Source organism: Vicia villosa, linkage group LG1 (genome assembly GCF_029867415.1).
Source record: "Vicia villosa cultivar HV-30 ecotype Madison, WI linkage group LG1, Vvil1.0, whole genome shotgun sequence".
Taxonomy (NCBI): domain Eukaryota; kingdom Viridiplantae; phylum Streptophyta; class Magnoliopsida; order Fabales; family Fabaceae; genus Vicia; species Vicia villosa.
Genome location: NC_081180.1, coordinates 10,246,241 through 10,261,120, shown reverse-complemented (window position 1 = coordinate 10,261,120; position 14,880 = coordinate 10,246,241). Strand labels below are relative to the sequence as shown.

At 36.6% G+C, this 14,880-nt stretch overlaps 1 protein-coding gene across 4 annotated transcripts; it reads left to right on the top strand.

Moving 5' to 3' along the window:
* Positions 1-460: 460 nt before the first annotated feature.
* Positions 461-8,422, top strand: LOC131628151 (uncharacterized). 4 transcript variants are annotated; one of them, XM_058899020.1, is made up of 15 exons: positions 463-742; positions 1,709-1,788; positions 2,301-2,418; positions 2,503-2,681; positions 3,148-3,230; positions 3,323-3,507; positions 4,372-4,433; positions 4,634-4,736; positions 4,823-4,942; positions 6,413-6,532; positions 6,643-6,763; positions 6,846-7,002; positions 7,248-7,320; positions 7,653-7,780; positions 8,015-8,422. In XM_058899020.1, exons 1-15 carry the CDS (start codon positions 664-666, stop codon positions 8,135-8,137), a joined length of 1,731 nt encoding a protein of 576 aa, XP_058755003.1. In that variant the 5' UTR covers positions 463-663; the 3' UTR covers positions 8,138-8,422. The 4 variants fall into 4 exon arrangements, 2 of the variants coding, with proteins under 2 accessions (XP_058755003.1, XP_058755011.1); XM_058899028.1 differs by having other exon boundaries at positions 724-742; positions 2,314-2,418; XR_009291676.1 differs by having other exon boundaries at positions 461-742; positions 6,846-7,036; positions 7,248-7,780; positions 8,015-8,035.
* Positions 8,423-14,880: the final 6,458 nt, after the last annotated feature.

Below are 14,880 nucleotides of genomic sequence, written 5' to 3'. Positions count from 1 at the left end.
TATTTATTTATTATTTATAAAGAAATTGCACAACCCTTGCAAACACACGGGTAGTTGACTACTTAAATATTTTCTTTATTTTTTCTACTAAAATATATTTTTCTACTAAAATATATTTTCTCTACAAAATTATATTTTCTTAATCATCACTATACTATATTTATTTACAATTTATAACGATATTGCGCGACCCGTGCGAATGCGTGGTTAGATAATCGATTTTATATATGTGTCTGGGTGAAGTTTACTACACCATCTACTCATATATTTTTAACTATATATATCCGGACAACTACTATAAAATGATAAATTAAATTAATATTTATATGATAATTATTATTTAAAATATTTTTTCTCTTAATTCATACATATTTATTTATACATTTCTTAACCATAACTAAATAAAATTTATTTAAAATTTGTATCGGCATTGTGTGACCCGTGCGAACGCACGGGTCCTTCCTTTTCTAGTTTTCCTTAAAAAAAAATTCCATAGAACACTTCGGAGTCCCAATATGAAACGAGAATGATGACAATTGAAATCGGAACATAAGTATCCGATTAGAAAAGAAGAACGATAGATAAAAACAAAAGAGAGAAGATATTGAATGTGTCTAGCCACGATTACACAGTCATCGTTCCAACTGTTTCCTCTGATAAGCGATGGCCTCTCCCACCGAGCCTTCTAGCTCTCGCTCCGTCTTCCTCGGTGTCGACGTCGGCACCGGCAGCGCTCGCGCTGGTTCGTTTCTTCCATTCACCTCATGTTTTCCCTTTTCAATGATTTTGTTAGTTTAAAATGGATTATGAATTTTATTTTGTTTTATTTGATTGAATGCTTGATGACTTGCATTTTCGCTTCACATGTATTTGAAATTTGAAATTTCAATCATGTTGATATGGTAGTAGGTTTAGGTTGATTTGATTTAGTGTATGTTTGGTTCTGCGGTGAGGAGAATTGATTTTGTAGAATTGATTTTGGTTAAAAGTGAGTTGAATGTAAAGCGATTTATGTTTGGATACATAAAAGTGACTTGAATAACAAATTTTAGTGTAAAAATTATATTTAAATTTAAAAGCTACAAATTGTAGCTTCAAGTAGAATTAATTATGGAGACAGAATCAATTCTATTTTAGAAGAACCCAACACTTCAAAATCATTTCAGAATCAATTATGCACATCTAGAATTGTTTTTGCCTCTTCCAAACATACACTTAGGTTCTCTGTTTTTTCTGATTTGATTGAATGATCGTTCAGATATTTAGTGTGTGTTTGATTTTGCAGTGAAAAGAATTGATTTTGAATGAATTGATTATAAAATTGATTTTAGCTAAAAGTGAGTAGAAAATAAAGTGATATATGTTTTGATAAATTTAGGTAGAAGTGAGTTGAATAGTAAATTTCAATGTAAAAGTTACGTTTAAACTCAAAAGCTACAAATTCTAGCTTAAAGAAGAATCAATTGTGGAGGCGGAATCAATTCTACTTTAGAAGAAGCAAACACTTCAAAATCATTCCAAAATCAATTCTACACTTCTAGAATTGCTTTACAATTTTTCTGTATTTTACAATGTTTCTGATTGTTTTACTATAACTAGCTACTAATTTTTAGCATATTAGGTGATAGCCTTTATCAAGTTCTACTTGTTTAGTGTCTATGTATACTGCTCTAATTGATCTAGTACTCTAACTTTAATACTGATACAGGTTTGTTTGACGAGGAAGGGAAGCTTCTTGGTTCGTCTAGCAGCCCGATACAGATATGGAAAGATGGTGCCTTTGTTGAGGTAACTTGATTGGATGTACTTTCAGTAAGTTTAATGACTAACCTAGGCCTGTGATATAGGGATCAATTAAAGCAATGCAAATGTAACCGGGCATGCTTAACTTGTAACTAGGGAAGGAATTCAAAGGGAAATTGGTTTTGTTTTGTTTATTATTACTTCGCATCGACAATTTGACAAATGAAGTTAGTCTTAAGATATTGGAAGTTTTCGTGGGGGTGGAGGTGGCTATAGGCGGTTCCCAATCGGTGGGCCTGGTTCCCTCTACGCAAGTCTCTAGCACGGCTAGGGTTTCATGTCAGAACCATCTCAAATAGTATCTATTAGTGTGAACCAATCTGAATCACGCTTCCGCTTCAATTTCTATTTGAGCAATTGCTTCCATATATTTTGTTATTTTCTGAAATCGGGGTGGTGTTTGTGAATTTCTAGTCAATTCTTGTAGTTGGATGTGTACTGGTGCTTTCCTCTTTCAGTGCTATTATAATGTAGATTCATCCTTTTGTTCTAAACAGCAATCCTCTACAGATATATGGCTTGCAGTGTGTGCTGCTGTAAAAGCAGCCTGCTCTAAAGCAAAAGTTGCACCTACAGAAGTAAAGGGTCTGGGATTTGCAGCTACTTGTTCACTTGGTATGCAATTATTTTGAAATTGATGTACTTATTCATGAAGGGTTTAATTTTATGTAAAGTAACGGTTTATTGTTTATGAACTAGTTGCGGTGGATTCTGACAGCTCACCTGTTTCGGTTTCTCTGAGTGGTGATTCAAGAAGAAATGTGATAGTATGGATGGATCATAGAGCTGTAGACCAAGCCGAAAGGATCAATAAAAGTAAATCACCTGTATTGGAATACTGTGGTGGAGGTGTTTCACCTGAAATGCAACCGCCAAAGGTACCATCAGAACTAGTCCCATTATTTCATTTCTGGTTATCAAATGTTAATGGAATGATCCACAAAAGTGTTAATTACTACATTTGCAAGAAAATCGGACACGAACTAGTCTGTATTGGATGAAGTTAAGGACATCATAGTCTATATGAGTAGGTGACCTATTAAACACAGTTGTTGCTAGGATTACCTATTGACTGATTATTCTTTCACAAAAAAGAGTTCTTGTTCTCTATGATTTTTTGTTTCTTGATTTCTACCGTTGTATTCTTATGGAGTATAGTGCTTGCATAGACCTGTTTGTTAGAGAATTATATTTCCTAGGAGTTTCCTTTGAAGCTACTAGACTTGTTAGGTGCTGCATGATATAGTGTATCGTACTTTTATTTTTAATTTTGAGTATGATACTCCTTTTATTGATTCAATTACGGCCTTAGCAAATCTTTACCGATGCAATCTAACTTTCCAGCTTCTATGGGTTAAAGAAAATTTGCAAGAATCTTGGTTATTAGTTTTCAGGTGGATGGATTTGAGTGACTGGTTGTCATACAGGTACTCTATGTTTCTAAAGTCTTCCTGATGTTCAGGATCAGTTTGGTGTTCGAGTCTTGTTCTATTTGGATTAATTTGTGGCTGTTTTTTAGGGCTACTGGAGACGATACTCGCAGTCTCTGCACCACAGTTTGTAAATGGACATATCTTGGTCATGCTCACATGCAATATATAAATGATAAAGATTCCCGAGATATGGAAGCTTGTGGGTGGGATGATGAGTTTTGGGAGGAAATTGGTTTGGGTGATCTTCTTGAAGGACATCATGCTAAGATAGGTATTCATTTAATTAGAATTGGCATTGTCAAGAACCAACTATATAAAAAACTAGATTGTTAGGTGATGGAACTTAAATGGATTTATATTACTTACCGACACACTGTTCGTGCCTGATGCAAGTGCCTTTTGGACTTGAAACGTGGGGATAAATGCAATTTTTTTTTATGAAAACAATGGGTTTGGAGGAGGAGTGGAGGGAGGACAAACTGTAGACTACCTGGTCCATTGTGATTTTGACACAAACCATTTAACCATCTCAAAAGTTTAAACTATCAGGTGATGATGGAAATGATTTAATATTTCATCTCTAACAATCCACTTACTTTTATTATTAACGACATACTTTTGGGCCACCTACACGAGCATGCACACACTGCTAAATTTATAATTTGAGCCATGACCGTCCGTGTAATAGAATGCAAATTTCCCGTTCAAGTAGGTGATGTGTACTGGTACTCAATTGGATAATGTGTAAATGCTATATAGTATACCTACTCTTGCAATCCCTATCTGCCAATGAATTTTTTCAATTTGCAATTTTTTGATATGGCATATAAAGTGTGTGCAAAACCAACCTTGTTGACCAGATCATATCAACTTTTTGTTTCTTGTCTTGCAATATATTTTCTCCCTATGGAAATTCAATGTCTTAAAAATAAATGTCAAGGAGCAATATTAATAGTTGTCATTATGTCTGAACTTTGGTAATTTGTTTGTTTCTTGAAGAATTATTTTATTATTATTTTTCATGTTTGACCGGTCAAAAATTTGAGGTAAGCTTATGTATCTGATTTGTGTGCCACTCTTTGCTATTTCTGTTTTCCCACTGCTTATCTTGGTACTCAATCTATCATAATTACAGGACGAAGTGTTGCTTTTCCTGGCCATCCTTTGGGTTCTGGTCTTACTCCTACTGCAGCGAAGGCAAGAATTTTGTACTGAAGCTTATGCATTATTTTAAGTTTGAACTGGTGCTTTCTTGAGGTTCATTAGAAAATCAAACATGCATCGATTGATTGGAAAAATGACAACTTTTTTCCACATATGGAGATTTTTTCGCTTTGATACAACACATTCCTGTGACGCAACTGGTTTTAATACTATTAATGGATTGAAATTTTCAGGAACTGGGTCTTGTGCCAGGAATCCCTGTTGGGACATCGCTGATTGATGCTCATGCTGGTGGTGTGGGGGTAATTGAAAGTGTGCCCCCATCTGAAGCTGAAGGTTGTCATGACTTGTCTTATACTTGTTTATAAGTGAATCCGATAAAACAATAGTATTCTTTAATTGAGTTACTAATGTATTCTCAGAGCATGACGAGGAAGCAATTTGCAACCGGATGGTGTTAGTTTGTGGTACTTCTACGTGCCATATGGCTGTATCTCGGAACAAATTGTTCATTCCTGGGATTTGGGGGCCGTTTTGGTCAGGTAGACTACTATTTCCTCCATTTTATCAATTAAATCTAAATTCTGTATGTCATTGTACTTCTTTCTTTTGTGACATTTGAAGTTATTGTGGCATCTGTACTGTTTATTGTGGGTAGCTACCATGGAAAATTACGCACTTTAGACATTAATACCAGAATGGTTGTGAATTGTCAGTTTCAACTTTCAACTTTCATTTGACAAGTGTAATTCTCCTTTTCGTTAGTAGTAACCGAAAGAGCGTCTCTAATAAGGGAAATCTAAGTGAATTTCATAGAAAGATGAACTTGTTCCTTATTTTTGTTTTTCATGGAGGAACTTGACTTGGAAAAGTGGGTAGCATAAACATTTTAAAAGTAGTTTAAAAAAGGTACGATGTCATCATTAATAATTGGTTCAAAATAAGGTATCGTAATATCATTACTGTAAGGTATTTTATTTTTTTACCATTGAAGCAAAATGTGTATGAGTTACAATAAATGAAGTAGCATTGTAGGGACCGATTATTAGTAGTGCTTGAAATGCAAAATAGATTCCTTAAATGAAGGCCATATAAGATGCTCTAAGTTACTTGGTTGTGGTTGGAAATTTATTAATAGATCCTGCCATGGTTGGAAGTAGTATCTCAAAGGTATTCATTTGGGTTGGATATGTCTCATTTTTGCATTGATTCTTTTGTACTTTTTGACTTTATTATCATAAATGTCATTCATATGGGCATCTTTGTTAGCAAATTTTGCATGGTTACTTATTGCTTATTCGATATGTAACATTAGTATTGGCATAAAAAGTAGGAGGTATCTGATGTTGGAATTTACATTTGACTTGATAACCTGTTTTGTGTCTTTTAGAATTTAGATTGGACCTAACTTAACCTTATAAAATTGGTTTGTAAGGTGAGGGTTGCCCAAGTTCTATAAATACTACACATGGCATTATCTCTAGGCAGTGTGGAACTAAATTCACCCCTTTATACTCAACACGATGAAGGTGTTAGAGGTTGCAATGAAGGCAACTGAATGCCGCAATTAGGTGGCTTGGGGAAGACCACAATGAAAGCGGAATATGTAACACCTCATCACATTCGGGCCCAATGAGCCTGGAGCGTGGACAAGCGGAAGCCCAACATGTTAATGATACTTCGGATACCATCTTAAAATTTGGATTGAGCCCTCAATCTTACAAAACCGACTTGTAAGATGAGGGTTGTCTAAACTTTATAAACACTCCACATGCCATATCTCTTGGCAATGTTGGATGCCCCTTGACACCCTACACCATGAAGGTGTTGGATGCTGCAACGTAGGCAACCCAAATGCCGCAATTAGGCTGTCAGGAGGCAGACCATAATGAAAGAGGAATTTCTAACAATGTCTACATCTTCTATTTTATTTAATATTAATCTAATTATTCATCATTGCTTATGTTGCATCTGCAATGTTGTGATACATTTTTCTTTATCTGAATTTTCAGCAATGGTACCAGAATATTGGCTAACTGAAGGCGGGCAGAGTGCTACTGGTGCATTATTGGATCATATAATTGAAAACCATGCTGGTTCTATACACCTTGCAAATCGAGCTGCTTCCCAAAGTAAGGATTTTTTTTTGTTCGTTCCATCATTTGGAATGCTAAACGTTTACATTAATGAGTCAGTGATTGATGTTTTGACAAGGCTAATTTTCTATGCTTTAATATTTCAGAGATCTCAGTGTTTGAACTTCTAAACAAGCTCTTGGAAACAATTATGATTGAGAAGAACCGACCCTTTTTAGGCGCCCTAACTGAAGATTTACATGTTCTTCCTGACTTTCATGGGAACAGGTATTTGGCAACCAACACCTTTCCTCTTTGTTTTTTGCAGTATTGGCTTGTGAGTAATATGCTGTTATATATGTTCCCCCAGGTCTCCCATTGCAGACCCAAATGCAAAAGGAGTTATCTATGGTTTGACACTTGACACAAGTGACAAACAGTTGGCTCTTCTATACCTGGCAACTGTGCAGGGAATTGCATATGGCGCGCGTCACATTGTAGAGCACTCCAATGCCCATGGTCACCAAGTAAGGATGTACAATGCCATGACACATATTTGAGGTTATTACCCGTTTTTGGGTTGGCTATTTTTTAACTTCCATTTCCTGTTTACATTCACACTCACTGAAATGTACCTTGATATGAAGGCCCACCAGAGTTACCTGTACAATTGTTGTATATACCTGTTTTGTTGCCAAGTCATTACTCTTGGTTGTTGATGCAGCGTTGATGAATTTTAATATCATAATAACTTTTCTCTCTTTGCTCACAGATCAACACACTACTTGCATGTGGTGGCCTATCAAAGAACCCTATCTTCATTCAGGAACATGCTGATATTATTGGTATGTGTTGAGAAAGGGGCACGGCGGTGTACAAACTGATTTGTAGACTGTGACATTTCATACACTGATAAAATGGAGCTGATTTGTACATTGCTCCATTTCATCCACCTCGCTTGAATGTGATGATATACATCTACTCTCAATTTTTCCTTCATTTTATACAGTGAACCCATTAAGTTTTGTACAGTGGACCCAATAAAAATAAGTGTAACTTCCTATAATCTGAATGATAAAGAATCCCCATGGATGGTCAAATGTGTCTATTGTTTAAAAGTATGATATTGTGTGTTCAGCTTTTTGAAAATAATGAATCACGTGTATAATTATCCCAGGTTGCCCTATAATTCTTCCAAGGGAAAGTGAATCTGTGCTCTTGGGTGCTGCTATTCTGGGCGCTGTCGCTACAAAGAAATATAGTAGCCTTAGGGAGGCCATGAAAGCCCTGAATGCAGCTGGTCAGGTGTGGACACCTTTCTTTCTATCTTTATTTACTTTATATAAAACTATTTCTATTTTAGGATTAGAAATTAAGGCCAGTGCCATAAACTCACTATAACCAGTAATGCCATAGTTACATGTTAGGATGGTGCATTCAAATAATTGAAGTAAAGTGCAAATGAGGTTGGCACTACCAAACTATTCCCTGAATACTATTCCCTGAATAGAGACTAATAAGGTGCATGGATTGTTGCAGGTTATTCATCCATCTAATGATCCAAAAGTGAAAAAGTATCATGAAGCTAAATACAGGATATTCCGTGGCCTTTATGAACAGCAGCTCTCTAATCGCTCCATGATGGCTCAGGCCTTGGCTTAGCATTGTAGAATGCTAGAACAGTTGGACTCAAACTTTCAGTTACAATGAGATGCTCTTTACGATTTACAAAGCCTATATTCATGCCTCATGCATGCAAAGATTGATATTTTGATGCCATTATCGATTTTCAAGGTTATGCTTTTCGGTAATATGTAACATATAAGGGAAAACAACAATCCATACCTAGATGAAGATTCTTGAAAAGATTTACGTACAGTCCACTTCATTTCCCCTTCTTGAAATTACTTTAAAAGATTTATGGACAGTCCACTTCATTCTTGAAAATTCTTGGAAGTACTGTTTAAATAATGTTGTATTAATTCAATTCATGACAAAGTTGACAAATTATCAAATTTTTGACAATTTTTTTCTTTTCACAAGTCAGTAAAAAGTACATGTTAATAACATGGATATGTTTATTATTTGTTTTTGAACAAGTCATCATTCCACTTTCTAACTCTCCATCTCCATGCATATGTTTGGTTTTAATTCAGTATATTATGTGTTTAATAGCTTGTCAATTTTTTCGAAAGGTTAATTTCTATTTTTTAGAACAAAATAAAAAGATGTATAGTTGATAACTTACAAATTGTTGGTTAATTTAAGAGAATTTCTCAACCAATCCCATACCCTTCTCACGCACCACCGAATTATCCATTTTGTCCTCGTGCTTCCGTAGATGCATTCGTAGATGCATCTGCGGAAACAACTTTTTTTTTATTTAACGTTGCTTTGTTCCGTAGATGCATCTACGGAAGTCTTCTATAGATGCATCTACGGAAGTCTTCCATAGATGCATCTACGGAAGTCTTTTATAGATGCATCTGATTTGGTGTTATAACTCACGCCAGACCTTTCCCCTCCCCCATTCTCTTCATTTCAAACACAAACACAAACTCTCCTCATACTCTCTCAACTTCAAATCTCTTTCAAGTTTAATTTCAAATATCTTTCAAGTTCTACTTCAAATCTCTTGTCAACATCAACTTCAAACAAGGTTTAGCAACATCAACTTTAATCTGTAAGTTTTTCAAATTTTTAGTTAATTTAGAGTAGTTTTGAAATTGAATTGGAATGTGATATTTAGTAGTAGAAATGAATTGATAGGTTTAGCAATAGTGTTTAGAGACAATGTAGGGTTCGTTTGACGTTTTAAACGGATGATCAAGCCACCAAAAATAGGTTTTGTAGTGGCTGGACTGACTCAGACGCCATAGTTGCATTTCTGAGTTTTAGTTGCTTCCGTAGATCCATCTACAGAAGAGATGGACGTTGGAGCTTTCAGTAGATGCATCTATGGAAGCACCCAATGTATGACAACTAACATGTTTCCGTAGGTCCATCTACGGAAGCACCCAAGATTTTAGAAACTAACATACTTCCGTAGGTATATCTACGGAAAGAGTGTTTTTATTTTTAATTTCTTGTTTATTTTTATTTCATTGTTCATGTACGGTTACCTATGCAGACATTATGACTCACGGACCAGATAGAGATATACATGGGAGGACCGTGCAACCTGTGTGTTGCAAACGGGCGCATGTTATATCTCAGGTGACTGATGGAGCTACTGTTCCACCTGATACACCCACTATAGCAAGGCATTCTACACCTGTTCCAATTGAGGGGCTCTCAGCTGGTGTTCTAGCTAATACACCCGCTACAGCCGGGCATTATACACCTGTCCCAATTAAGGGGCCTTCCCCGTCTACTACTACTTCACGGAGGCCCCAGAATGATGCAAAGGGTTCTTCACAGATGTCACCACCCTGCAGACGTCGTCGTGACACTACTTCTACACCTGTGCCTGTGACAGCGACAGACGATGCAGGATCTGCTGTATCACCTACGCAGGGAAACGAGGATGAGCCGGTGCCGGAGCCTATTTGATACCCTGGGGATCCTGTAGACGCATCCCTTTTGACAGGGTATGAAGAGCATGTTGCTAGGCGTATATGGGATGGAGAGGTACATTTTATTTGTTAATTACTTTTTATTTGCGTCAGTTATGACCTTGCTTATTACTAACCGTTTGAATTTTTTAAAAATTTCAGAGTAGGGATCCCCAAAGGTTCTACAACCATGGGTGGAAGATTAAAGATCTCACGCAGCCTGACGAGCCATGGTTTCAGGAGGTACTAGCAACTTCAGGCATGAGGGACCTCTGTACGCTCGACTACGATACCATACATAATGGTATGCTTGTGGCCTTTGCTCAGAGATGGCATCCTGAGACATCCTCGTGTCATCTACCCCACAGTGAGATTACCATCACCCTAGATGATGTGGCATGCCTACTTCATCTAACTATCAGGGGTACCCTCCTTAGTCACAGTAGGTTGACGAAGGAGGAAGCTCAGGAGATGCTGATTTCTGAGCTGAGGGCTGATCCCGATGACGCCCTTGAGGAGGTGGAGAGGACACGAGGGGCCCACGTCAGGTTTAGATTCCTGCAGAGACAGTATGATGCTGAGCTCACTGCGGCACTATAGGCTGAGGGGGACGAGTTGGAGCAGGCTACACAGAGAGCGGGTGCTGAGATGCTACTTCCTATATTTGATAAGCACTCAGCTCTTTGTGGACACGAGCTCGACGTATACAGACGTCGTTTACCTGACGTACTTATCGGATATAGCACGTATCCATGAGTACAACTGGGGAGCGGCTGTACTGGCGTAAAATTACCATGGACTTGGAGATGGATGCCTGTGGAAGGCATGACATTTGCGGGAAGCTGTACTCTTTTACTGGTAACAATCTCATACTCTCATTCTTTTTATAGTTTTTTATTGTACTTTAAAATAACCGTATTTTTTCCAGGGTTGGATACTACAACACTTCCCAGACATTATTGGCTGGGGAGAGGTAGAGGAGTACACAGATGTCATGCCGCGTGCCAGTGCTTTCACCCCCTTTAGAGGGAACCAGGTGCCGGATCCATACAGACGCGCTCATGACCGCGTAGCCGCGGAGGACATCAGGTACTGCTACTATGATGAGCACCGGGCGGCTGTTCCGTTTGACGAGGTAGCTCTGTATTCTGGATGGTTGACCGCCAGCTCGATCATTATTGTACGCTATCTTCCAAAGCGCGTCATGCGTCAGTTTGGATATGAGCAGACGATACCTCGCGATCCTACAGTCTCAGCTCCTCTCGCCATGATTCGTAGGCAATTAGATGAGGTCTTTGCAGACTGGGAGCATCACATGGTCCCTGAGGAGGCACGAGCGACACTAACATAGCAGGACTGGAGTTGTGCCGAGGAGTACATCACATGGTACTACAGAGTCTCACATCCATACATGCTTCCAGTTGCAGAGGGAGGTCCTCCCAGACCAGCCCACGAGGAGATTCTCCGTGCGCATCAGGCTCAGTTGGACCACACTCAGGATCTTCTTCCTCTGTGTCATCAGATAGCTGATAGGGGCATCAGAGTCATTGTTGAGGGTTTATTCCCTAAGGTTGACTGCTTCTAGGCGTGTGCTGGATGATATGATCAAGATGGCAGATAGTGCATTTCTGTACCGTCGGCATCGTGCTAGGACCCATGGGACACTTGATACTAGGGGTAGAGCCAGCAGACCCCGTCGTGGATTCAGAGGGGATGCGCAGGATGGTACGTAGGATGATACGTAGGAGGACGCCCGACATACTCAGTAGTTATATTTGATGATGTATTTATATTTTATTTTTGTATGTATTTGATGATGTCCTCGACACTTTGACCGACATTATTTATATATTGTATTTTTATTTGTCTACCTACCTACTGTTGTCTTTAAAATGCATAACTGAATCTGAAAATGTATGTCTTTAAAAATGGAGTTTCTAAATGAAAATGACATAAATTCAAAAAATAGCAGACTGTTCCATAGATGCACATACGAATCACTCTATTTTCACCACATTCCGTAGATGCATCTACGAAAGTATTTTTAAAATGAAAATAAGGTGAAGTTAACTGTGTTTTCTTTTATTTTATACGCTTCCGTAGATGCATCTACGGAAGGAATCAAATTTTTTCAAAAAATGGGGTGCTTCCGGATGTGCATCTACGAAAGCAGGGGGCAAATATGGAAATTTGCGTGGTGTATAAGAGACCTATAGGATGCGTTGAGAAACTTTCTAATTTAATTCATCATTGTGTTTAGCGATTGTTTGAAATTTTTAAAAAACTAATTATTTGAGTTTTCTAATTTCAAGAATCAATTTCAGTTTTGAATTATGAAAATCTCAAACCACAAAATCATTTTTAAACATAAACATAAAAATAAATATTTATAATTAATATGTTTTAATTTAAACATATTAATGAACTTTTAAATTCATGACAATCTATTTTTTTAGTCTGACTAAGTTGGTGAAAGTCTATATCTTGAGTGTATCTTGAATTATAAATTAGAAAGTTTGTAACAAGGTTTTTTTTTTAAGTTTGATTTGAATTAGATTTTCTGGTGATCTGAATCAAACATCAGGATGAAATATGGAATTTAGGCTTGTCAACCGGATTTGATTCAATGCTATGTGTGATTTTAATGGCAACATTTTTTGACTCAAATCACAAGGACTTTTGAAACAAATCATGACAATCAAGAATATTTTAAAATTCAACTATGATACGAATCATGTTTTAGTTTAACTCGTATCATAAATATAATTCATGATTCAAATCAAAATGACCAATTTCCCATTTTCCTACCTTGATTCAAGTCGTTCTTTTATTGATTCAAATCATAATCTTATGATTTGACTAGAATTATTTTACTCTTTTCTTCACCTTTTTGTGCCTAACTTTTAGCACCTATATAAATCTTAACTGTGTTTTTTTATATAAAAAAGTGATTAATTGTTAAATTTTCAACTGACATGAATGATTTGAAAACGAAAAAGAAGTTTCACAATAAGATTCTTTGAGAGTAAATTCTAGTGAGATCTAAACCCATATTTTTCAAAAGGCTTGAGAAAAACTAATAAGAGTTTTTCCTTTCAAAAATACTTTTCCTCCTTGATTCAACATTGTGAAAGACTTCCTAGAGTATTGATATTGTGAGATCCAAGCCGTGTCGTGTGAGATTCTTTAGACAACCTTCATTATCTTCAATCTTGTACCAAGAAACCAATAATGTGGTGCTCAAGTCTAAAGATTGAGTGTAAATGGTAGATCTAAGGTACATTAGGGAAGCTATTTTTTTGTGTGAATTGTTGTGTGTATCAGGAAAAAGAATCGCATTTTGTCTATGGTATCTGGTTTTGACATCTAGCAAGAGAAGATATTTTTTGTACTCTATGGAAGAATTCAGTGAGACTGAGTTAAGGTCGTTGCAGAATGAAGTTGAGAGCTATCAAATATTTCTGGTGTGGAAAAATCACTCAAGAAAGGAACTAGTAGGGCCGAATAAAGATTGCTGCAAAACAAAAGCTTGGAACAATATTATTGTGTCTAGCAAGATCATTGGATCAAGATTGTTGAAGATATTAAACGTTTGTAGTTTGAGTATTCTACTTCCATAGAAGGGATAGTCATTTTAGATATGTGTTGGCTAAAACAGTTGGCTAGTAGTATTCAAGTTATTGATTATCCATTGTACCAAAAACACTTGTATATTAACTTTGCAAATAGTGGAAGGTCTTACAATTTTAATGGTGAAACTATTTAAGAGTGAATTAAGCTTTAGCAATGACAAATGAGTCGAATAACTATAAATTTGGCGTAAGTTTTTCTTCTCCCTACCTCTTTTACTTTTTCGCATAATATTGTATGTTATAAATTCGTTTATCTTTTAGATTATCATGTTATATAGATCTTTACCTTACTTATAATATTTTATTATGTAAGTTTAGGTCTATCATGTCTCTAGTTCATTGATTATTTTATCACATGATTATATTTATAAAGACTTATTTTTTTTATTAATTAACCTTCAATATATATCAATTTTGAGCTATGCACAAATTTGTGTTATGATAAATGTTGAATTGCTTGTCGAAGGAACTTCAATTATCTCAGTTATGTTAACTTTTGATTGTATTATGTAACCTTGTTGTGAATTCAATGCCAAGAACAAAGTATAAAAAAAAGGAAGAATAAAGAACAAGGAAGAAGAGGAACACAAGAATTGGTTATAACTGCTATTCTTTCACTTTCTCTTAAAACAAGATTACAAGTTTACAAGAATAACAAATAACCTCTCTCACCCTAAATTAGGATTTGCAGCTTAGCAATGATGAGAGACTAGTATGCTATTTATAATAAAACCTAACATACTAACTAATGGGCTTTTTCAGCAAGGCCCATTACACAAGCCAACTTAATAAACAAGCTAACTTAACAAATTAGGGTTTAAACACTAAAACCTAATTTAACATGCTAACAACCCTAGCATCTTCGACATCTGCATGCTAGACCCATCTTCGACTACAGCATGCACACTTCGACACCAGCATGTGAACAATCCTTCGACTTCATGCTTAATTCTATCGAACTGTCGAACCAAGAAGCTACCCTTCGACAATACTAGAGTTCGATCCAATATCTCACAAATCTCCACCTTGGACCTAACTCTACAACGTCAAGGAACAGACTAGCTTTCTTCATGCAGCTTTATCAACTGCATACAGTGGAAAAACTTGCAACTCGACAATGTCTTGGTGATCATATCAGCAGCATTGTCTTCAGTCGAAACCTTCAGCACTTGGACTTCTCCACGCTCGATTACTCCTCTGACGAAATGCAGCCTCACAT

What these genes read in the sequence shown, in the direction of transcription:
- LOC131628151 (XM_058899020.1), top strand. Translation starts at nt 664, where the DNA reads ATGGCCTCTCCCACCGAGCCTTCTAGCTCTCGCTCCGTCTTCCTCGGT. An exon ending in AGGACATCATGCTAAGATAG is followed by an intron (nt 3,508 to 4,371) that starts GTATTCATTTAA and finishes TCATAATTACAG; the next exon opens with GACGAAGTGTTGCTTTTCCT. An exon ending in CCCTGAATGCAGCTGGTCAG is followed by an intron (nt 7,781 to 8,014) that starts GTGTGGACACCT and finishes GGATTGTTGCAG; the next exon opens with GTTATTCATCCATCTAATGA.